Source organism: Macrotis lagotis, chromosome 2, assembly GCF_037893015.1.
Source record: "Macrotis lagotis isolate mMagLag1 chromosome 2, bilby.v1.9.chrom.fasta, whole genome shotgun sequence".
Classification (NCBI taxonomy): Eukaryota; Metazoa; Chordata; class Mammalia; order Peramelemorphia; family Peramelidae; genus Macrotis; species Macrotis lagotis.
The window spans coordinates 140,289,375-140,315,267 of record NC_133659.1 but is presented as its reverse complement, the minus strand read 5'-3'; the positions used below and the strand labels follow the sequence as shown (position 1 = coordinate 140,315,267).

The 25,893-nt window shown below is 33.1% G+C and overlaps 1 protein-coding gene across 7 annotated transcripts in view; it reads right to left on the bottom strand.

Annotated features, from left to right (window-relative positions):
• RGS7 (regulator of G protein signaling 7) overlaps nucleotides 1-25,893 on the bottom strand; it is a 667,263-nt gene that overhangs the window by 176,657 nt on the left and 464,713 nt on the right. For 5 of the 7 annotated variants that reach the window (XM_074220439.1, XM_074220438.1, XM_074220441.1 and 2 more), the window contains one exon: nucleotides 5,799-5,905. The exons of the other annotated variants lie outside the window; for them this stretch is intronic. In XM_074220439.1, the coding sequence (XP_074076540.1) occupies nucleotides 5,799-5,905 (107 nt within the window). The remainder of the gene's footprint in view (nucleotides 1-5,798; nucleotides 5,906-25,893) is intronic. 7 annotated transcript variants of the gene reach the window in all.

Sequence of the window (25,893 nt, the reverse complement as noted above, 5' to 3'; positions counted from 1 at the left end):
ATTTATTGCGTACGATATTATCATGAACTCACCATAGTGAAGTGGCTTGGTGATCCTAGGCTCAACAACAAAAGTTAATCCTTGGGATAGAACTATCACAGTGTTACTGGAAAGCAATGCTTCACGTTAACATCTTTATCAATATTCATTGATTGTCTACTAGTGGACAGCATTATATTAATCAGGGCAATGTATCCAAAAACATTAATATTTTTTATCTCAAAGCTATTATTTTGTTTGTTTCTTTCTTACTAGGATATATGGGAATTATACAAAAATTTGATTTAGGCATGTAATATTTTTCTAATTCTATATACCTTACTTGTCTACTAATAGCTGAACTACTATGAGCTTGGACTTCTTCAAATTACTGATTCCTTAAAGTTTTGATATTACTAGAAAATTCCCTGCCCTTGCCTGTTCCTCATCTTTATGTTGCAATATTCAATTCATCAGTCTATAGCAATTTTTTAGTGATTCCTCCAAAGACTCCAGTTTGAATTCAATAGGCCAGGGTAGAAGGAGATATAGTCTAATATTTTTCTTTTCCTTTCAGGGCATTTCTTCTAAGCAAATGAAAACTATTCTGAAACAAAACTCTTGAAGGCTTTCATTTTTTTCTTCTCCATCTGTCAACCTCATGATCTTCATTCAACAAGATTAGTTATGAAAGGACTGAGCATAACAGTCAAATGCCAGAAATGGAGAATAACTAGAATAATTACAATTATATACCACCATCAACATATCTCAAGTTCTAGTTTGCATATAATAATTTCACAATAATGGAAAATAGATATGAATTAATTCCATTCCAGTATTCAGAATTATATCTTATTAGTTATTCAAAAGAAGACTACATAAAAAAGTTTACTGCAACAACAAAGACAACAACCCTTTCCCTTAACTGCTCCTCCCCACAAAAAAAGTAAAGCATAACAATGACCTTAGATTTCTAGTGATAATCTGAGTACTCCTGTCTATTTCTTAAAGTGCTGAAGTCTATTTTTAAATGTCTTAAATAAGAAGCCACATTGTGAAGAAAATCAATAGTGCATCACATTCTTCATATTTCATTGCTTTTTATTCAAGAAATAACAGTGAAAAATGTTTTGAAATTATTTTACTTTTTTTACTGAGTTGATGCTCTGGTCATTAGTCTGAAAACTGGACTTTCAAGTTTAATTGCTATGTTATTCAATTAACAAAAAAGGAAGTGCTGGAAATACAACTAAGAGATCCTGTAATCAGTGTGTTTCACCTTATGACACCATAGGATTGAGTTAAAAGTTACTTTTTTAAGAGAATTGGCTGACATTTTACCAGAAAACCCAAAGCGTTATCTTGTTAAATGAGCATTGGATAGTCAATAGGAAAAAGATATTCTTTTCTTCCACTGATGAGGGAAGAAAATGCAAATGTTTGGTATGGTGCCAATCAGAACAATAATGTACCAAATTAGTGCCAGCACTTTGAGTTTTCAGAAAGTACTATTTGCCAGAAGTCCTGTGGGACATTCATGGAATATGGCTTTAGTGAGAAGCAATAACCAGATGTCTATTTTGTCTAGTAATATGCCTCAAAACAGTAGGAGGAGAAGCTAGTGGTGAGAATCAGATTAGTAATTAGCAGAGGAAAGGTATCCATCAGATGAACCTGAGTCTGAAGAAATTCACTTATCTATTGGGAACTAAGTTTACGTTATTTGTCAGTGATGTTAAAAAAAAACCTCAACAAAATTTGACAATCAATCTGTGGGCAACAAGGACAACCAATGTAATATATATTTGATCTTATCCCTTTATAAATATCTTGTTGATGTTTATCTTCCTGAAAATAGCATGCAATAAAATCATAACACAAACTCTATTTTTAAAAATAGATGAATGATTTTTGTTATGTAATGGAATAAAGAAGGCATATTGTCAATAAGAAAGATTGAACATTAAGAAATTTTGAATAGAATTGTGGTTTATGAAAGTTCAATCTCTTTACGTGACTTCATTAATAAAACAGATTAAACATTTCAACTACCATTCTCTATGAAGGTAATAACAGTCCTAATTAAAAGGAAAGACATTGGGGGGAGTCACTGAATGATACCTAAAGATTCTTGAAGGCTGCAATTTGACATAGAAATCTACATATTAATGTTTTATTGTGTTTTATTGAATTTGTTAAATATTTCCTAAATACATTTTACTTTGGTATCATACATGCTTGGGAATATTTGACACAGAGGCTTTAAAGAATAGCTCAGGGGTGGCTAGGTGACACAGTGGATAAAGCATTAGCCCTGGAGTAAGGAGTACCTGGGTTCAAATCCGGTCTCAGACACTTAATAATCACCTAGCTGTGTGGCCTTGGGCAAGCCACTTAACCCCATTTGCCTTGCAAAAACCTAAAAAAAAAAAAGGAGTAGCTCAAAGGGTACCACATGAAGCATTCTTTGGTTTCCCCAGTTTGAGAGTTTCCTCCCTTCAAATTAGTAGTCAGAATCTCTCATAAGTCTTTTTTTATATTGTTAGTATTACATAGTTCACAGTGGTTCTGTATTTATTTAAAATATTGCATGTTTATATATGTGCTCTACTAAATGCTTCATTAGAGGAGGTGCCCTATTTTAATTATCTTTGCATCTCCTCTAATACCTTATCTAGAGCTTTAAAAAAGCTTGTCAAAAAAGCAGGAATTAATATTATAGAGCAAAATGTTCACATACTGAACCAAATTATTAAAATGTTTAGAAATAATGAATAATAAAACTGAAATGATTTTTTAAAAGCCTTAATTCTTTTATGTTTATTTTAATAAGAGGAAAAGCAGGAGTATAATAAAGTTCAAAGTTGTGGGATCAGTCAATTCTTGATAACTCATTAACAATACTGATCAATACTTATTTTTTTTTTTAGGTTTTTGCAAGGCAAATGGGGTTAAGTGGCTTGACCAAGGCCACACAGCTAGGTGATTATTAAGTGTCTGAGACGGAATTTGAACTCAGGTACTCCTGACTCCAGGGCCGATGCTTTAACCACTGCGCCACCTAGCCGCTCCTGATCAATACTTATTAACTGTGTTGTGCTGTGGACTCGTGGAGGAGGAAAAGTCCAAATTATTGTATGACAAAAAGAAATCTTGAAGTTGTTAGAATTAAAAAAAATATCTTTACAGTTCCTATAACTCTTAAGGGTATAACAAGGTGAGGAGTGGTTGTGGGTAATGCTTTAGTTTGCAGTGTTAATCTATCAAAACCTTCTAAATCTGCACCGAAATACTTTCAGCAATTGCTTATTGCTTTTGTGCACACATCTGAACGTGTTGAGAGCTGTGAAAGGTACAAAGTCTTGTCAGGTGAAAATGACATTTAGCTATTTTATCAGAATGTTGGCTAAACAATTTGGAGTTTATAGAAAATGCAAAAGACATATTATAAAATGTTCAATACTTAAAAAATGGAGGAAGAGTTTAAACCCTGTTGGAAAGCAGATATTTCTATAAAGATTCTGTTCTTTCTAAAATCTTTTGGAAGATAAAGGCAAAAAATGACCAAATAATACAATCCAATGGATATAACAAATTCAAATGTATGGCCAGGATATTTCATTCTATTGGAGCTTTGTGGCAACAAATATCTTGCATTATAAATAATCCATCAATTAGAATTTACAAATATTTTGACTGTAGTTGATTTTTGTAATGGTGGTATGTATGTTAAGGGAATTTCCCTGTAATACCATGAAATTGGCAAGTTAGAGAGCAACTCATCTTATTTTTTAAGTTATATCATAATATAGATCCTTATTAAATAGATCCCTTTAATTAAAAATTTATGATATATTTAAATGGGATTGGGCTACTTTTCCTCTATTATAAAAAGCATTGTTTTCCTTATCTGTAAAATGAGAGTTGCGATAGAAACTAGGTATTAAACACAGGACCAATAGGCCCACCATAAAATTCCCCAAACTAGATTAAAATATAATTTGGAACTATTTAACAAAATAAAACACAATAAAATATATTTTAAAACTAAATGAATATGCAAGCCATGGAGATACTTATGGCCCCTCTTTCTTTTTGGATTTGATACCACTAGATTAGATTATCTCTAAGGTGGTATGATAAAGTAGAAATATACTAGATTAGCAGTCAGTGGGTTTCAGTTTATATTGTTCTCTATTGCTTATTAGTATGTGATTTTGGGAAAGTAATTTAATCTCTATTTTTATTGTCTCTTCTTTCTTAAATGAAAGGACAAAACTAGATGGCTTATAAAACCCATTCCAGCCTTAAATTGATGTTCCATGAATTAAATCTAAAATTACATACTCAATGACCTAAAGAAAATTGACTATTTTGAAGCAGTTTGGAAAAAACAGTTATGTATAAACAACTCCATGCTAATTAAAATATCTTTTTAAACAGGCATTGCAGTAATACTTAGGAACCTTTAAATCTTTTTTTGATGCTTATTTGAAATCAATAAAAATTACTTAATCAAAATGCATTCCTTAAAAAATTATACTTTTGAACAATTAAGACTGATTTCCTGTAAATTAAACCAAATTGATAAAGTAAATATCAAAATATGAGCAACCATAACATAAATTTCCTTTGCTTATGCTGCAAATGTCCTTTGAACAACAACCACAAAATATATTTTGATGGAAACAAAGGACTTTAAAATTTGCTTTCCTCTTCTATTTTGGTTGTTTTGTTTTACTAGTCAAGTGGTTTCCAGATTTTTCTTTAGGGATCATCTTAGACACACTGTTCTGCTTTTGATGTTTCTGAAAAACAGAATCATTATGATATCTGAAATTTGGATTGGGAGACATAATCCCCAGAATTTCACTGATGAAAGCAGTCAGTCCTAGAGTTTGACCTTTGGGATTATCAGCCTGTATTTTATTTCTGAAAGCTTCTCTCCTCTACATCAGTGATTCCTGACTCATCATGTCTGATTCTATCAGAGAATATACATCACTTGCTCCGAGCTTGTTCAAGTGAACTCAAGTGGTGTATGTCTGCACAATAAATGAAGTCAGATGGAACATCCATTAATGGAAAGGAGAATTACAATAGGCCTACTTGCTTCATTTGAAAATGACCTAGATGTTGGGGGGGAGGCCAGGTTTGGGGGTAGAGTGGGGTAAGCAAGGAGCCAGAAGCACTTTGTAGTTTTTCTTTGTTTAGTTGAAGGCTGAATTGACTATACTTTAGGACGAAATTCTTAAGATAGTCCTTACTGGCTTGCAGTAAAGTTGTTGGTATCATATTGTGGAGGGCATGCAATTAGCCATGTTCCCTGAACTCTGTCCTAAAAACAGACTCAAACACACACACACACACACACACACACACACACACACACACACACACACACACACACACACACACACACACACACCTACCTCTCACCTACCCATCCCTATCCTTTAGCTACATTGCTGTGTCCTCCATTTAAATTTCTGTTTAAAAGTAATCAAGAATTTCAACCAAGTCTCACAGCTAACAGATGGGGCATTTCTACCTCTTGAAGGTCATATAATTTAAAAAGTAATAATCAAAATATTTAGGCATTTTATTTTCTTCAAATCATCCTTTCTGCTTCTGTGGGGGTAATCCATCTTTTTCTGGATTTGTTAGTAGGTTTTGTTTTCTGTCTTAAACTATAATTAGTATAACTTTACCCAAGTCAAAGGGACAGAAAATAAATTATCGTTTTTCAAAAGTGCGCTTTTAAAAAACCACAAGCTTCCTATCAACTGATTAAAGTACTTTTGGAATATACTTACTTGAAATCGGTAAAATGTGCCATCATCCTTTAATGTGAGAACATGATCTGAGATTGGAAAGAAATAGCCATGGGCAGCCATTAATGTCCCCAAATGGAGAGCCTCCACTGTTTCATGAAAAGAAAGAAAAGAATATATGAAGGCTTTTGTATCTCTGATTTATAGCAATTGAACAGTTCTTCTCAATCTCTCTGAATACATTGAAAAATCGAATTCTTTAGCATTCTGAAAGCATTGCTTTTTGTAATGTTTTTATTTTGATAGAGAATTTACTGTCATAATTGCTACTTTTATTAATCAATTTTAAATATTAAGTAACCTCCAAGTGTCCTCTCATTTTGTCATAACTTCTCTTTGAATACTAGATTCAGTTGGCACACATCTTCCTGCAATTTTTCCTTTACATTAATCACCTTTCATATGTGAAAGCTATTTAGAGTAATGCCACATTTATTTTAAAGAATGTATTTCCTAGATTGGAATGGGAAAGTTTTTTCCCACATAACAGAGATACAGTCTTTAAAACTGACCTTTTTATATTTTAGCTACTTATTTTAGGAGAATCTTTTCAAAGTGTTATTGATAAGCCTGTGCAACTAAAAAGAATATACTGGATATATTTTTATAAGAGTTTTCTTCCTGGAAATGACTAATATGGAAATATTTTTTACATAAAGTGCACATATATAATCTATATCACATTGCTTACCACCTAGAAAGTAGGAAAAGGGAAGGAGAGCATTTGGAACTCAAAATTTAAAAAGTACACAAATGTTAAAAATTATTTTTACATGCAATTGAAGAATTATAAAATACTATTTCAAAAAATACAGCTTTTACTCTTAGCTATTTGCTGGAACATCAGTCCTTGAAATGCTTGTGACTTAAGAAGACTGACAATCAAGACTCAATGCAGATAAACATGCATGTTAAAGCCAAGTTACATGGAGGCTTGGTTAGAGACCATGATAAGGAAAAAAAAGTTCAAAGACAGATATTAGCATGGGCTATAAGTTAACTATATTATATGCAGGTACAGACTACAGTAAGCAGTCATTTACATGGTTTGTCTTAAAGGTATCTGTAAAGTTGAGATAAAACTAACTTTGTCAGATAAAGGGACTATTACTATTCTGAGTAAATGGAGAGTTCTGAATATTTTCAAGAATACTAATATAAAATCTAGATCTAATCAAAGTGCTTATCAGTAATATCTATATGTCTTCTGCTTAAGTTCAGTTTTTGTGCATCATCACAACAATGAGATGATGAAGTTCTCAAGTATTATACCATCAGAGTTTTGGAAGTCCCCACTTGATTGGAAAGTCTTCAAGTATCCTATTTGCAATGTCATCCAAGGAAAAGTTACATATAGAAAGAGGCTCATTTCTACAATGTTGGCAATGATCTTTTTCAGACACAGAAATACACGAAGACTGTTTTCTATAGTATGGAGATATAATCTTCACTGGTGAGGTAAATGCTCACACTGATACAATTATAGATCCTTTAAGTAAAAAAAGTAAATTGCACCCACAGATAATTATTTGTGCATCACCCCACTGCTTCTATGTAATGGTCTCTCAATATTTTCAAATCTTTTGGGCCAAAAAGGATGGTATATCCACTTTTCTTCCCTGATAATCTCTCTTACATAGCAAAATTCTGTTCTACATTCCTGTGTAATTCTCACTTTTTTCACATATATATGTTAGAGATGATCAAACCAGAATAGTCTAAATTTTTAAGTGCATATTAAGTGAATTTTAAGTACAAATTTTAACTACTGGGAATGGCTGAAATAATTTTAATCATATTGAACTCCTACTGTGAAGAAAGTAGACTAAGTATGTCAAAATTTCATGGAGGGAATTGTACCCTTAATTTTTATTTTATTTTATTATTTTATTTTATTTTATTTTTTATTTTATTATTTTTGTTAGATTTTTCAAGGCAATGGAGTTAAGTGGCTTGCCCCAGGCCACACAGCTAGGTGATTATTAAGTGTATGAGGTTGAATCTGAACCCAGGTACTCCTGACTCCAAGGCCGGTGCTCTATCCACTGTGCCACCTAGCTCCCCTGTACCCTTAATATTTTAAGGCTTAAGGATACTGTCCAATAAAATTGCTGGGTTGGTTATTTTTGGAAAAAATTTTAAAAAGTTAAATGCAGTGTATTTCAAAAGTCTTAGTGCAGTTTTAAGCTCTAATGGGTTAAAACTATTAGCTTCAAAAGATCTGATACCTTCTAATTCTTATATGTAATTGTTGAGACTCATGGCATTGGTTAGATGAATATTAAAAATACTTGTGGTCTAATGACACCCCAGGCTTATAGATGGTGACCTATTATTATTATTTTATGAAACCAATGAATCTCTAAGCACTTCCAATATACGTAGCAGTATGGTAGAAAGAATATTTGTCGAGGAGTTAGAAAAAATGGCTTATAGGTCTAGTTTGGCTGTACCTAGTGGTATGATGTTGGAAATTCACTATCCTAGCCCAGTGAGTCAGTAAAAAAGAATTACTGATATAGGCCACCATAAGAAATGAACCTTTTCTTTAGCTGAGGCTTTGTAGATAATTATAAAATGTCTCTGTGTTCTTCCAGTTATAAATATATCCATTTCCTCCTCTTCTCTGTTCACCTCTTGGGAGGTTGTCTTGGGAGAGTTGCTTGGGCTTCCATTTAATGACTTCTCTCAGTTTGGGCAAGATTAGATTAATTATACATCATTTTTATTATACTGAACTTTCTGTTTTGTTTGCAATCTAGCAATATATCCTTCTTGGCCCAAAAGATTTGAAAATATCAAAGCAGTGGAGTGATGGACAAATAATTGTCCGTGGGTGCAATTTACTTTTTTACTTAAAGGATCTATAATGGTATCACTGTGAGCATTTACCTCACCAATGAAGATTATAGGTACTATGGCTCTACAACCTGTTAATATGATAAGGACTCTTGCAGAAAAGCAAGTTTGATAATGCAATAGAGCAGAAATCCCAGTAACTAATACTGCAGAACATATTCATCGTAGTCATTTATCCTCAAGAGGTTTATTTGATCTACACTCATGTATGGCTGTCCATACTCTCAAGTTCAAATATCTCACACTCAAATGAGAGTCTACCTATAAAAATATTCCCTATCTCTTCTCACACCTTTAAATTTGCCCCAATAATATAAGGTCACGTAAGTTCATTCAAAATCTTATATAGAGATTTTTGATGGACACAGATCTAACCCAATATCTGTTAGTGCATCTAGTCCTTAAGTTATGTTCATAGGTCAAAGATCTTGTAGACTCCTGTCAAAAGTCTTCCAAATTCTTTGTGTTCCTAGACTTCATTTTGACTTAGAGTGAGTGTAAAAATATTTTAGAGGTACTGGATTGTGCCATAATCTTGGCATAACAATAATCCATTGCAGTCTGGGATGATCTTACTTTCTGGAAAAGTATATTACTTGGACCAGCACCCAGAATTCACTGAAAGATTTAGCCCCTCTTATTTTCTAGGGCTTCCATCATATGTTCACAATGCCTTTTCCTTGTTACTGATAGGTACTACAGTCATATTCCCATCATAGAATTCTGATTCTGAGTTTCACAGGGTATCCATGAGCCCCAAGACTTGAATCAATGGCTATTCCCATTTGACCCAAAAATATTTGTATGGTCCAAAGAAATACTAATCATGAAAACTACTCCAAAATCTAAAAATGATTGTATTGTGAACCAACCCCTTTAAATTATATAAGTGGCCCTAGCTTTAACATCCTTAAGACCTCCTTCTTAAAATGGAAGACTACTGTCTAGGAGGCATAATTTTCCTCATTCTGAAATTAATTAAACTTCTGTTTCTGTCCTGACTTTCCTGTCTCTAGCCTTCTCGGTTTCAGCTCTAGCCCCTTCTTGGTATACTATAATACTCCATATGTCTCTATATGTTTTGGACTATGTGTTAAAGGTTAGAATTTCAGATTGGACATCAACTGGATTACTAATTTATATATATATATATATATATATATACACAAGGATATATCGGTCTGTCATTTAACTCAATTTTCTTCTTTATAAATAGGTGACAATACACAGGATGTTCCATGAGAGTTAATGTAATTTTAATCTTTAATAAAGTTTAATATATTCAATAGATTTTAATAAATTTTAATCTTTAGTAAATTAGAATAGATTAGAACACCCTATATATTTTGCTATTCAATGACTCTATATATAGACTTAAATTTTAATCAAAATAATAAGACTTTTGAAAAAACTTTCATATATCATCATCATATTATTTTGAATATAGCTAGCTTTGTGACTTTGTATTAGGGTTAGATTTGCTAATGGAATCCCATTTCATCCAGTCCACGAGTAATAGGAAAGTACCTGCTGGAGAATTACTTTTGATCCACTGGGAATTGAAATTCCCATCTCAAAATTGGCCCTAGATCACAATTTAGTTAGCAAAAACGGAGAGCTCAGAGGGTAATGTTGAGATAAAGGAACAAAAGATAATGAATAAAGAAAGAGAAGGTTTCAAATGACAAGATTTTTAATGTATCACTACTCTTGAACTTTGAGAGCTTTCTCCTTTGACTTTTTTTAACCTCTAGTTTTAATTGGTGAGGGGTGGGTTTGGAGGATGAATGGGGTGGGTATAGTGGTGTGAGTGAGAAAGGATTAATTTCTCCCAGACATTTCTTACATGCTCCAAACTAGATCTGGAAGTGATCTAGGGCAATCAGATTTGCATTTCTGTCACCATCATTCTCAGCTTGATTACTCTCACAATAATTTTTGATTATCCTAACTGTTCTTTTGTCTTTCAGAAAAGCCTCTGACATTCATGGCTAATCAAATTTAATTAGTTAATTCTCAAATTGTCCCTGTCAGTTCTAAATCTACGATTCCATAATTTCTCAGGATTTGATTAAAACAGGTACAATGCTATCTATAAATAGGGAGAGCATGTGAGGAGATTTGATTATTTTATGGAAAAGGGGTGATGGGTTTCTGAAATTTCAGGTTTTTTCTGGCAAAGGTTCAGTAATATTGCCTTAACTTTCTGATACTCTCTCTTAAAGTCCTAGTCTGATGCCTGAGATGACTTTTATTTTGTTGTTGTTGGCAAGCTTTGGTTTCTTTTAGTCTATGCTAGTGGAAGAAAAGTTCTGATTGATCCTCTTGAGAAAGATTAAATAGCAGATTATATATATATATATATATATATAATCTGTTTGAAGAATAGATGCATCTTTTTGAAAATCTTCATTATTTTTATATAGAGGTGAATATCAAAACAATCTGGTACTAGCTGCAGATTAGAGTGATGGATCAGTGAAAGAGATTAGGTACAAATTGTATTTATATAACACATAGTAATCTAATATGTGATAAACCCAAAGATCCAAGCTTTTGAAACAAAAACTTGATATTTGACAAAAACTGCTGGGAAAATTGGAAAAATATGAAATAAACTAGATATAAACCAACATCTCACACCATGTAGCAAGATAAAGTCAAAATGAGTATATGATTTACACATTAAGAGAGCATGGAACAGTTTATCCATCAAATTTCTGGATAAGGAAAGAATTTAGGAACAAAAAAGTTATGGAGATATTTTACAAAATGTAAAATAATTAAAACATTTTTGCACAAACAAAACCAATGTATTCAAAACTATAAGCAAAAGAGAAAGCTGGGGAAAAATTTTTTGCAACAAATATCTGTGATAAAGGCTTCATTTCTCAAATTATAGAGAACTGAGTAAAATTTATAAAAACACAAATCATTCCCCACATGATGAATTTCAAAAGATATGAAACGATAATTTTCAGACAAAAAAATCAAAGCAATCTATAGTAATATGAAAATATTTTCTAATTCAGTATTGATCAGAGAAATGAAAATTAAAACAGCTCCGAGGTACCACCTAATACCTATCAGAGATACAAAAGAAAAATGTTGTATGTTAGAAGGAATGTGGGAAAACAGACATTAATGCACTGTTGGTGAAATTGTGAACTGATCCAACTATTCTGAAGAGTGATTTGGAACTATGCCTAAAGGAAATAAAACTACATATCTTTTAATGCACTTAATATTATTGCTAGGACTATATTCAAAAGACATCAAAAAATGGAAAAGGACCTACTTGTTAAAATATTTATAGCAACTCGTGGTGGTTAAGAATTGGGAATCAAAGGGTTGTAATAAAACTGTATTGTGCTGTAACAAATAGCAAAAAAATGATTTCAGGAAAATCCTGGAAAGATTTACATGAATTGATGCATTGTGAAGAGCTTAGCTATTCTTTTTTTGTTGTTGTTGTTTAAGATTTTATTTGAGTTTTACAATTTTTCTCCCAATCTTACTTTCCTCCACCCACGCCCCCCCACAGAAAGCAATTTGTCAGTCTTTACTTTGTTTCCATGTTGTACATTGATCTAAACTGAGTGTGTTGAGAGAGAAATCATATCAAGTAAGAAACAAAAAGTATAAGAGATAACAAGATAAGACAATAAGATATGTTTTTTTCCCCTAAATTAAAGGGAATAGTTCTTGAACTTTGTTCAAACTCCATGGTTCTTATCTGGATACAGATGGTATTCTCCATTGCAGACAGCCCAAAATTGTCCCTGATTGTTGCAGTGATGGAATGAATGAGTCCATCAAGGTTGATCATCATCCCCATGATGTTGTTAGGGTATACAGTGTTTTTCTGGTTCTGCTCATCTCTCTCAGCATCAGTTCATGCAAATCCTTCCAGGCTTCTCTGAATTCCCGTCCCTCCTGGTTTCTAATAGAGCAATAGTGTTCCATGATATACATATACTACAGTTTGCTAATCCATTCCCCAATTGAAGGACATTTACTTGATTTCCAATTCTTTGCCACCACAAACAGGGCTGCTATGACTATTTTTGTACAAGTGATGTTTTTACCCTTTTACAGGCTTAGCTATTCTTAACAAATCAATAATCTAAAACAATCCCAAAAGACTAATGATGAATCATGCTATCTGCCTTCGAAGAAGGATCTTTGATACTGTTTGAATACAGACTGAAACATGCTATTTTTAATTTTCTTTCTTTCATTTTCTTTCCTTTTTTTTGTCTTCTAGAACAAAATTTCTAATATGGAAATGTTTTATATAACTATGCATCTATAACCTATATCTGATAATCTACCATCCAAGGAGGGAGGAAAGAAGAAGGGAGGGAGAAAATTTGGAACTCAAAACATTAAATAAATTTTTTTTAAAAAAAACTTCATCACACAGCATTACCCATCAGATGATGACTTTTCCCTCCACTTAACCACAGTAACTAATATCATGACAACTACAATTAGATATTCTCTCATGTGGGCAATCATAGTTGAGCAAGATGAGGCAAGAGAAAAGTTCTGGTGGGAGTAGTTTTAGTGGCACTTGAAGAGGGTTTAGCCTATATCTCAGAGATTCCAGGCATCACTGGGAGAGATATGTGAGGAAGATGTGTACCAGAGAGGGGAGAGAGATACCATGATGCCAGAACCCTGACCCAAGAATACTCATGACCCCACAAGATAGTGGAGAAGATAGCAAGAGAGGTATGGGACATTGGTCACTGTGGAAGCATAGTCTCCAAAGAAGGAAGTGCATCCCCTGAAATCAGTTTCTTATTTTAAAAAAAATGTTATCCATCATGCTAGTTATGATTCTGCTGAAGATCCTAAAATAAAGTTAAAAGTTTGCCAGTTACTTTAATGGAATAACTCCAGTAATGAAATTCTGAGTCATAGGAGTATTTTGCCACATATTCAATCATCAAGGATAAAAAATTACTATTTTATCAGATATTTTCAAAATTTTTTTATTAATAATTGAAGCATGTCATGGCATGACCTTTTGTTTTGTATCACAGGTGCAAGGAAAATTCCACATATCAGATCAAGGATTAAGAGCTGAAAGAGCCCCTAAAGATCACTTAGTCCAAACTCTTCATTTTACAGATAAAGAAATTCAATCCTAAAGAGATTTAGTAAATTGCCCATCATTATATGAATAGTAAATAGCAGAATTGGGATTTCAAATCTAACATTATTTGAAAGTCTAGTACACTCAAAATTTAATCTTTACCAAACATGCTTGATAATCAACATGTCATTTGTATTCCCAGAGAAAAGAAGAAAATGGAAATCAAGGAATAAGGGCATTCTCAAAAGACATGGGAGTTTAAGGCATCGTTTCCATTTGAGAGATTCTTTGAGGTAGACCCCTAGCCTAAACATTAGTAACAACAGATTATTTTGTCCAGGAATTTCACCTACTTTGAATATCAAAGAGAATGGCAGATTCCTCCATAAAAGTGAAGGAATACTATTAAAGGTATATAAATCTGATTTCCGGATAAGTGAAGGAGTGGATTCAATATTTTACTGTGTTGTTTCACTATGTTGAACAAAGGGAGATAACTTTTGCCTAAACTCCAAAAGCTTTTGTTAACTAGATAATTAAAATACAACAATAGAGTTTAAGGAAATTGGTTGAGATTAAAGATACACAGTTACAATTTCTTATGGCCCAATTTTTTAATCTTAAAAGATGTGTTTTGATCTAAAAGGAAAAATAAACTTAATCCATAAAGTCAAGCAGCCAGGCATTAGGGCAACAGATTTTGAAGGGCACAGAGTTAAAAATGGATGGGTTCTCATGGTTCTCATTCTCTATAGGGAAAGATACAAATTCAAAGGCTGAAATTCTTTCCCCCTTCCAAAAAACAATCAAACTTCTTCATCTGCTCCTCATGTTTCTAATGGGCATTGTGTCTGTTTTAATCAAACCCTAGGAAAAAAACAGATCATAGCTTTAGAAGTGAAAGGTACAACTGGATAGTTAACAAGCTGTCCTTTTATTCTATGCCATTTAACCACCTACAACATATTTAAATCTCTCTTTGTGCCTTCAAACTGGAGTATTATTAAGAAATCATTATTTAGCATAACTAATGGCAATTTGAAAATGTTTCAAAATGTTATTGAAAGGAAGATAAAAATCTCTATTTTCCCCAAAATAAAGATACAAAGTTATGATAACCTATAGTATAGGACTATTTAAATCTAGTTAGTTGACAAACATTCACAATGAAATATCAATCTAAATTATGTTTAGTATCCAATTAGGTCTGGTTCTATGATAAGCATAAGAGAAAACAAAAACAAAAATGAAACAATCCCTGCCCTAAAAAATACATGGAAATAAGTGTGTATCAATGGGTCTGTATGTATATACATTCATAGAAGGTAATTTAAAGATTGGGGAATGGTTATGTTCAATTGAATGATTCCCTGGACAAAGTGAATCTCCAAAGCGAAGTTAGAGATAGCTTCCAATCATAACACTAATTGCCAGTTTTTCTAATTTAGACTTCTTATTTGATCTGATTCCTGCCCTCAGAAGAAGTGCTATATAGCTAAGAGATGTGATGCTTCCATAAATAATACTAGCAGAGCAAGTGAATATAAAAAGCAAAAATGAGGGGCTCTGTAAGACTCAGGGAGTGAAAGAAAGGGGGCAAGAAAAAAAGACTGGAGAATTTGTTGCTGTTATCACAATAACTCACACTGTTATAGTGCTTTAAAGTTGTTTTTTTAAGTGAGGCTTTAAAAGTTGGGTAGCATTTCAATAGATTGAATAGATGGCATTATAAGGAACAATGTGAGCAAAGGAAGTGACTTTGGAAAGCATAGAAGTCTCATCTGGAGTGGTTTAGTTTGAACACAAAGTATTTAGAGAGTAGAAACTGAGCACAATAGTATATGCCTATGATCTCTATTACCCAGATGTCCAGACCGAATTTGGGAGTTCTGAGGTCCCGTACAACTAAATGATTGGGTATCTGTTTGTACTAAGTCTGGCTTAAATGGTGAGAGCCTATTGGGAGAAGGCAACCACAAGTTTACCTAAGGAGAAGCAAACTGGACAAGCTCAAAACCAAAGTACGTCAAAGTTTCTGAGTGATCAGGCCCATTAAAACCACTTATTTCCATTATGAATAACCAGAGTCAAAAAATAAAAATAAAAGTTAAATCTAGAAAGTTAAACTGTTAATCTATGATGGTAGCATATGGTGAGTCTTCTGTAGTCTTTCATCCAATAGTGTTATACACTAACTCTAACCCATATGGTTATGCCCTTCGTTCTGCACTCTTCTACAATAACTTTTAAACAATAGGTTTAGGGAAAGCCTGACTCTCTTAGGGATGCCACACAGTTGGGCAGTTCCTTAATGGAAGAACTGAGTGGTCTCCAAAGAGTGGGTTCTACACTAAAACCTAAAGAGGTCTGTGGTTCAAAACACTCTCAGGTCTTAGAAACAAACCTAATATTTGTAAGAGTGGAGGACATATTCCCACTATTCATCATTATTGGTGTTAAACTCGCACTGATATGCTTCCTATTTATTCAGAATCTGCTACTGTAGCATCATTAATTTTTAAATATGGAACATTTATGAAACAAAGCAAAAGTAATAATAATCATAACATTTACTAAATAGAAGGTAAAGGAAGGACTAATCAAATATCATAATTACTTATTAGAAGATAAAAGAATAAATCATCAAAACATTACAGTCTACCAATAAGTAAATCAAATTTATATCCTCACACCAATACATTCAGTTTCAAGATAATGGGGTGGTGGTAGGGAGAATAGAAATACCATTCTAGAAATCTAACAGGAAGGCAGCTGAGTGAGGATTCCAGATGTTCCAGGAAGACTCACAACTTGGGATGGCAGGTCTTGCAATCCTTGGTCCTTCAAGAAGAATCCATACCACACAAAGTCTTTTTTTGTTAGTTGTTACCTTTCTGGTTTTTATGATGTCCTTCTGTGTAATGCCACTTCTCTTCTGCTCAAAATTCAAAGAAGTGAAAACCTTTTTCAACTTCCAATCTCTCTTAACAGTCTTCTGAGCAAAGTATCACACTTTTTCAATGACAAATGTTTTCCTTGTTAGAAAAATGACAAGTTCCATAGATCTGCAAATAATGGTGGACTCTCCATTGCCAATCAGTGCCAAGCCTCTTCACATAGCAAAGCATAGCCAAAAATAGAATATATGCAAAACTCTATTTTTTTGCTATTGATTTTTTCTCCCAAACCAGAGATATCAAGAAATAATATAGAAATTTCTCCTTTTTCAGTTTACCAATGGCACTAGAGAGCAATACCCCCCAAAACTTTTCATATAGTAGTAGAAATATGCTTTCTTCCAATGAACTTCCGCCAATTGCTGCTGCCTTTCTCCAGGCAATCAGAAAAGCACTATTTCTTTTCCAATTAGCAAGTTCCAAACAAAGCAGTTGAAGAATCTACTGTATAAATTGGAAGACTTCTGTGCTTTCTGTCCTTCCTGTGCTTCTTTTTTTTCTCTCTTCCTATAGATTCTTTCAAATCTTCTCTCATTTTTTAGATCTTCAAACAGAGCCTCCTGGTGGTTAGTAGCTGATCTTTGATATCAGAAATTCATCATTTGGTCAGATAGGAAACCAATAATCTTTGTTAAAAACTTCCCATGGTCTCCCAAAAGTTATTTTGACTATTATCAGTTATAAACTTCAAAATGAAAATTAGATGGATGCAAATGAGATGATGTACAACAATGTTCTGTGTATTGTTGTTACCTTAACAATTACTCTGACTTCAGATACTTTCAGTAAGTTCATCTATCTTTCCCTCAGAAAGTCTGCCTATCTCCCATAAAAATATTATATGAGACTATATTTCTTCACAAGTTGATTTTTACAATTTTTCCTTACACTAACATTCTTTTCCTTTTTCACCATATGAGTAAGAAACTAGATTCCAGCTGAAGGGTCCTGACTTTTACTGATATGGAAAATAAAAGAAATAAAGAGATTGAATGACTTGTCCAAGGTCACACAGAAGTAGGACTTGATTCCAGATTTTTTTCTTCATTCCAAATTTAGTATATTTTCTATTTACTCTTGTATTCTGTCTTTCCAAAAGACAGAAAGGTTGGGTAATATAAATATGAACAGGATATAATCTATTTAATAATCCCCTAAAATTAATTTCCTAATTCATTTAATATCAGTGTACTAGGAAAAAAATTTTCAACTAAAAAAATTTCAAACAACATCTCTGTTTTGGAAAGTTAAGCATATTGATCAATAAGTCTAAGATACTTTAATCAGCTGTATTGTATTTTTTAAAAAAAAACATGAACTTTCAAAATGTTAGATCTTAGAAAGTCATTCTGCCACTGGCCAAATATAAAGGTGAAGTTATTTGTATAATGCCACAAAATCTTTCATTGGTGCTATTGAGGTTAAAATTCTATTATGCCATTTCAGGCATAATATTCTCTCATGGTGACCACATTTTTCCTCACTGTTTTATACTTTTATAGCTGACCACAAGCTTTAACCCTATATAACATGAAGAGACTTTCTGACGGTCTTGGATCAAAATGTAGGAAAGAGGAAAATTTAATGAGTAATCCATCAAGATTGTCCTCCTAATAATGGCACACCAGATGGCAGGGCAATATTATGCTTGGGAGCCAAATAATCACTAATTAATCTTCCGTACATTTGTTGTTCTCTTCACCCACACAGCTAAATAAAGTGAAGCAATAAATCTACCAACAAATTCAAGATTCATTTTGTTGTTGATTTTCAGACCATGAACAAATAAAGAGAAAAAAAAATCTATTAATCTATAAATAGTATTTACCATGTGAATCTAATAGAAATCTGGTAACATTATTATGTTTCTCCTTTCTGCTTGCATAGCACAAATCTACACAAATCTACCCTAAACTTTGTGGCAACAGTTCTGAAATATCCATATGGAATACTAGTAGGAATTTTTTTGGTTTTGACCACTTAACTTCAAAAGGGGATTCAAATGAGAAAAGCAACGTCAATTAAAAAAAAAAAACCTTGTGCCCACCCTCTAATATATACTTTGTTGTTGTTTATAAAATTAAAGTATCCTACATGTATTCAGTATTTTCATGATATAATAATAATAATATTCCATTTGTCCAGAAGCATGTTTTCCAACAACCTCCACAATTAAAAAATTAACTCAACTTTCAAGGTGATATAATTAACATATCTATAAAAATCAGCATTCAAAAAAACAAACAAAAAAAATCAGCATTTATTAAGCACTTACTATGTCCCAAGTATTATGCTAGATTCTGTACTGGAGATGAATAGAAAAATATTTTCTAACCTCAGAAATTTACATTCTATCAAAGAGTTTATTCTTGTAAGCTACCAAATCATTACCTCTAGATACTAAAATTAACTTTTATTCTAAAAAAATATATAAGTACTATTTTTTTAATGAGAGGTAAGAAGAGAAGCAGGTGGATGGTTCAGTGGATAAAATGTCAGGCCTGAAGTCAGGAAAACTCATATTCATGAGTTCAAATCAGGTCTTAGATTTACTTGGTTAAATGACTTAATCCAGTTTACCTTATCTTCCTCATCTGCTAAAGGAAGTGGAGAAGGAAGTGACAGACACCTCCAAGTATGTTTGCCAAGAAAATTCCCAATTTTCCAAGAAAAATCCAAGATGCTGTCACACAGAGTAAAACAGCAACACTATTTTTTTAAAATAATATCAACACAATGAACTACAGATACAAGTAAACAATAAGGTCATAGAGACAGGGTGTACTTGGATGTTTACTTTGATCAACTCTAATCTTCTTATGCAGTTTATAGATGTACCCTTGTAAATATTTATTGAATGAAACAAAGTCTACTTTTTCCTCCAGCATTTTACTGCTTTTTGGTATATTCTATAATCCCATTCCAAGTATTGCTAATGGATTTCTTCTATGCTTTTGAAAAGAATATTGACATTCCTTTAATTTGATTCCATTTAGTTGTATTCATTGCTGGTCATAGAATTTTTTTCCTTATTTACAAATCTACAACAAAATAAAGAGATCTATATACTTGATGAGAGCAACCATAAACCCAAAGCATTGTATTTCTTATTCATAGGAATCATCTATCAGAGCACCACATTCTTCCTGCTGTTGTTTTACTTTTTATCACTAATTTAATGTCAGTGTACATTAATATTTTTATGTATAAGAACAGAAAAGTATAGGAAACATATAGAAAGATATAGATGACTATTATCTCATTTTATAATTATATATTAAAATCAACATGATAGTAGCAAAATGTGCTTCTTTTTTAAATTCTTTCTGTTCTCTAAGAAAGAACAAGTACAAAGTTGTAATCATATGGGAAGATGGTTTACAGAAAGGGATGGGCTGATAAATATTTAATAACCACTTTCTGGGAGGGGGGCCATTGTAATCTGTAACCTTTTGATATTTCAAGTTTTGATGTTGATGTCAAAAGTCATGATGAAAATTTAACAATTAATTTGACAAACCAGTATGAATTGACTCCAACACACCATGAGGTCACAGGTAATCCTGAAAGGGGCAAAGAAAGGATTTGGAAGAGGGGAGTTGATCATATACACAAAAAGCTAAAATAAATATTATTTATGGAATATTTAGTCATTAAGTATCAATGATACTTATTTGTAAAATAACTTCCATGAAAATAGTTGTAATTTATGTACCAACATTATGAATTGTAGATGAAGTGCTAGAGAAATTTTATGAAAATCTAATAAGAGGGAACCAAGATGACAGCATACAAGTTCAATAAAATTATGACTTTAATAAAATTTGAGAGGGGAAGGAAAGAGCCACAGTGCAGCCTGGTGCTGGAGTAAACCAGCTCTAGTCTTTCAGGGGGCACATGGGTCCCTGGTGGGGGGTGGTGCCTGGGTCCATGGTAGTAGAGGTGGTTTCTAGACCTCTTGGTCCATGGCAAGGATGACTTGGAGGATTGTTGAGAGAACTCTGCCACACCAAAGTGAGCATGGTGCTTTGACCAATGCTGCCCTCAGCACCAGCCCCTTCCGGCAAACTGGAGCCACCCAGAAACTGCTTCCAAAGCATAGGGCCCACAGATAGTAAAGGGGTCAGGAGAGATTGTAGAGGTCTGTCTCTATCCCTGGGGCAGGACTCTGTTACCTTGGCTACATTCAGATCCAGGTTGCAGTTTGGGCCCCAGTACTACCACAGAGGAGCAGGGACCCTCCTCACAGCTCCAGATTAGAGGGATGTGCTTGTGATCATGCACAGACCAGAGCACAGGTCAAGAGAGCACTCAGAGTCTCTCATAAGGCCTTGAAGGAGTTGAGGTCCCTGGGGGTTGACCCAATCCCCCCAAATAACTTTTAAGTACATTGAATCAGAGAATAGACTGGGGAAATGAACAAACAATAGAAAAAAAAAGAATCTGATTATAGAAAATTACTGTGGCCCCCTGAAGAATCAAAACATACACTCAGAAGATAACAAAGTCAAAGTGTCTATATATATAAAACCTCCAAGAGAAATAGGAATTGGTCTCAGGCTATGGAAGAACTCAGAAAAGACTTTGAAAAGCAAGTAAGAAAGGTAGAGGAAAAATTGGGAAGAGAAATGAGAGTGTTTCAGGGAAATCATGAAAATCAGGCCAGTAGATTGGTGAAGGAGATACAAAAAAAGAAGAAAATAAAATGTTTAAAAACAGTTTAGATCAAGTGGAAAAAGGAGTCCAAAAAAGGCCAATGTGGAGAAGAATGCCTTAAAAAGCAGAAATGGCCAGTTGGAAAAGGAGATAAAATAATTCTCTGAAGAAAATAAGTACTTCAAATGTAGAATGGAGCTAAAGGAAGATGACTTTGTAAGAAGTCAAGAAATAATAAAACAAAACCAAAAGAATGAAAAAAAACTAGAATAAAATGTGAAATATCTCCCTGGAAAAACAACTGACCTGAAAAACAGATCCAGAAGAAATCATATATAAATTATTGGGCTACCTGAAAGTCTTCACTAGGAAAAGAGCTTTTTAAAGGAAATAAAGCAGCAAATTTTTCCTGATATCCTAGAAGCAGAGAGTAAAATAGATATTGAGAGAATTCATTGATTACCTCCTGAAAAAGATCCCAAAAGAAAACTCCCAGGAATATTGTAGCCAAATTCCAGAACTCCCAAGATAAAGAGACAAGACTACAAGCAGCCAGAAAGAAACAATTCAATTACCATGGTGCTATAATCAGGATTATACAGGATTCAGCAGCATCTACATTAAGGGTGCATAGGGTTTGGAATATGATATTCCAGAAGACGAAAGAGCTTGTTTTACAACTGAGTAAGAATCAGTGACCCAGCATCACTAAGCATCCTCTTTCAGGGGAAAAGATGGACTTTCAATGAAATAGGGGACTTTCAGACTTTCCTGTAGTAATGACCAGAGTGAGCAGAAAGTTTTATCTTCCAGTACAGGACTCGGGTGAAGCATAAATAGGGTGAACCAAAAGGGTAAATAATGAGCAATTTAATGATATCAAACTGTGTATATTACTGCATGGGAAGATGATACTGATTACTCATATGAACTTCCTCATTTATAAGGGTAGTTAGATGGGGGGCAGCTAGGTGGTGCAGTGGATAGAGCACTGGCCCTGGAGTCAGGAGTACCTGAGTTCAAATAAGGCCTTGAACACTTAATAATTACCTAGCTGTGTAACCTTGGCAAGCCACTTGACCCCATTGCCTGGCAAAAAACCCCTCTAAAAATAGAGTAGTTAGAAGGAATATATATATATATATATATATATATATATATATATATATATACACACACATATATATATATATATGTACATATATATGTATTTAGACAAAGCACAGGAAGGAGTTGAATATAACAGCAAAATATAGTATAAAGATGAAGTCAAAGCATGAAAAAGGAATTTGCTGGGAGAAAGGGAAAGGAGAGAAAGAATTGGTTAAGATATTTCACATAAAAGAGTCAAGAAAAAGTTTTTTCAATGGAGTGGAAAGGGGGGGGAAGTGAGGGGGATGAGTGAGCCTTCATTCTCATCAGAATTGGCTCAGAGAGGAAATAACATACACACTCAATAGTGTAGAGAAAGCTATCATACCCTAGAGGAAAAAGGATAAGAAAGGGATGGGATAAGGGAGATGGGGAGGGGAGATGTAGGTGATGGAAAACAGGGAAGATGGGAGAGGGTAGTCAGATACAACACACTTCTGAGGAGGGATGGAAGTGAAAGAAGAGAGAGTAAACAGAATAAATGGGATTGGGGAAGAATAAAATGGAAGGGAAATATAATTAACAACAGGAACTGCAGGAAAAAAAATATTGAAGCTACTTCTCTGATGGACTTCAACTAATTCAATTTATCCCAGAGATAGAACTGATGGTATCTGAGCACAGACTGAAGTATACTTTTTTTCCCTTCTCACTTCATTTCTCTTGAGACTTCCTCTATATTTTTGGGGGTAGGGAATTTTATATTTACTTTCACAATAAGAATAGTCATGTGAAAATAAATAAATTAAAAAAAAAGAAAATCTGAATAAGAACCTTTAAATAAAATCAACATATACTTTGATACTTGATTACTTCAATGCAAAATGATTGGCAAAAGGAAGGATGAGGAGAAAGAGATGGAAAAGCATCTTCCTTAAGAAGGAAAACAGTCAAAGACTTGATTCTACAGAAATTTCATATTTTCTATTTTGAATATTTTCTTTAAAAAAGAAAGAAAAAATCATTGCACGAGTCACAGTGAGTACTAAATAGTATCACAAACAATGAAGCTGCATTTTGACAGATAGGAAAAGACAAAGAAGTAATTTCTGAATCAACTTTATGTACACAGTATCATCAGAGCTAAGATTAGAATTTATAATAAACAAAAAGAAAGAACAGTAATAAGAAAAGGTGATAACATGCAATTAAGAATATTTAAACATGAATTATTTAAATAAGCTATTAAAGTTAAAAATGAGAGTAGATAACAGAAATTACTTAAGCACTGGCAATAATTTCAACAGAAGTGAAAGAGAAACAAATTAATTTCTACAAACCAAAAACCCCAGGAAAACATATTAGTCAGCAAAAATTTAACTTACTTGTCTAAAGAAGAGAGATGATTACTGAACGCAGCACTGGGGCAAAATATTCACATTATTTATAAAATCTTAGAAAGGAGGATGATCAATGATTGAACCATAAGCATTATATTAATTGAGATTAAATGAATCTATTACTATCCACTACTATCTACTATGAATCTACTACTATCAAGGCAATGTGCTGGATGCCAGGAATACAATACAATCAAGGAAACAATCCCTAATTTCAAGGAGCTCATATTCAACTCCTACAAGACTCCTTAAAGCTGATTGCAATGTTCTGATTACTTGATAATGAACAAATACATTATGACTTGCTCTTGTGGTTCATTTTGTATTCACTGAAAGACTAGTTGTATATTTATTGAGGAAATCTCATATGTAGTTTCAAATTTTAATAAACACAAATCCTGCTCAATGGGTAGTGTATTGTTCAGCAATGCCCTATTACCCCAAACTATTTTTTTAATTAAGGGACTAGCAGAATTTTCAGGAGCCTGACTAAAAGAGAATTCTGACCAAACAGCAGAAACTGCATGTGAACACAGTAAGATGCAATTTTACATATTTCAGAAGAACTGTGAATTTCTACAGTTTCTACAGTAGAAAACTACAGCTAAGAACAAATCAAAGGAAAAGTTACAATTAGAATTGAGATAATATTCTGAACAAAGGATATCTTGCCAAGAGAAAAGTCATACTAAAAAAGAAATCCCTAAAATCAAAAACAAACATGGCAATCACCTAATGCTAATAAAGCAGAAGATATAGTATAAAATGTGGAAAGGCTGCTTTTTCAAATATGATTCATATCTATTTATATTGAACGAAGTCTTAAGAAAAATTGTTTTAAGTTATCTCTAATAGGAAGCAATAACAACCCTTTGTACTACTGTGTTAGGGGGACAGGACTAAGAAAGTGTAATTGAATGAATGAGTAATCATTTATTACATACTGGTTTTGTGCCTACATCTTTGATAAATGTAAATATACATAACTTAACTATAATGCTTTTTTTAAATTTTGATTTCTAGATAATGAGGTCCCATTAAGAAACTTTCTCTAAAAATGAAGATTCATACTTTCTTAGTAACACCTAAGTTTAAGTAATTTCATCCTATGATTTGGGTCTATAATTTCATTAGTGAAAAATAACTCTAGAAGTTGAAGTTTCCCTCCCTAATGGTCAATAACTAATATTCTTACAGGATTGCCCAAGACAATATTAATAGGTAACATTTATGTAATGCTTACTATCTGCCAGATACTGTGCTTTAGTGCTTTGCTAATATTATCTCATTTGAGCCTCATAATAACCCTGTAAAGGGTGCTATCATTATTCCCATTTTACAATTGAGGAAATCAAGGCAAACCAAAGTTAAGTAACTTGCCCCATTATAACACAGTTGCTAAGTGTCTGAGGCTGGATTTGAACTCAGTACTTCCTAACTCCAGGCCTAACTCTCTATCCACTGTGAATAGTAGCAATGGAAGTAACATGGTATAATGAGTAGAAAGTTGGCCTTATGGTGAGAACAATCTATGTGAGAATGGGTAGACTATCGATCATGGCATTGCATTAGGCAGCCTTGTAAAATTATAACAGACAAGTTGTTAACATCTTATCTATCACTTGTAAGAATTTCCGCACTAAAGATAAAATTTTAACTCAAGAGTTGCTGCTCCTATCTCATTCAAAAAAATCTGGTAATATATCTTTGTGTAATAAGAAATCTTCTTTAAGAATAGTTCTAATAATATCTCTCATAACATTAGAGAAAATAGGTGAGAATTATACCAAGCTCTCCAAAATGTGTTATAAGATAGTTCAAGAAAATTATCACAATCTTGATCATATGTAGCTATATTAGCAGTCAAATGATAGAGGGCACAAAGATGACTTGGTAACAGCAACTCTTCACTTATTTAATGAACAGTTTCTCTTTTGTTTATTAAAATACAGAAGAAATGCTCTGAGTGAAACATTTCCTGTAGGTCTTACTCAGACTTTTTCAATCCA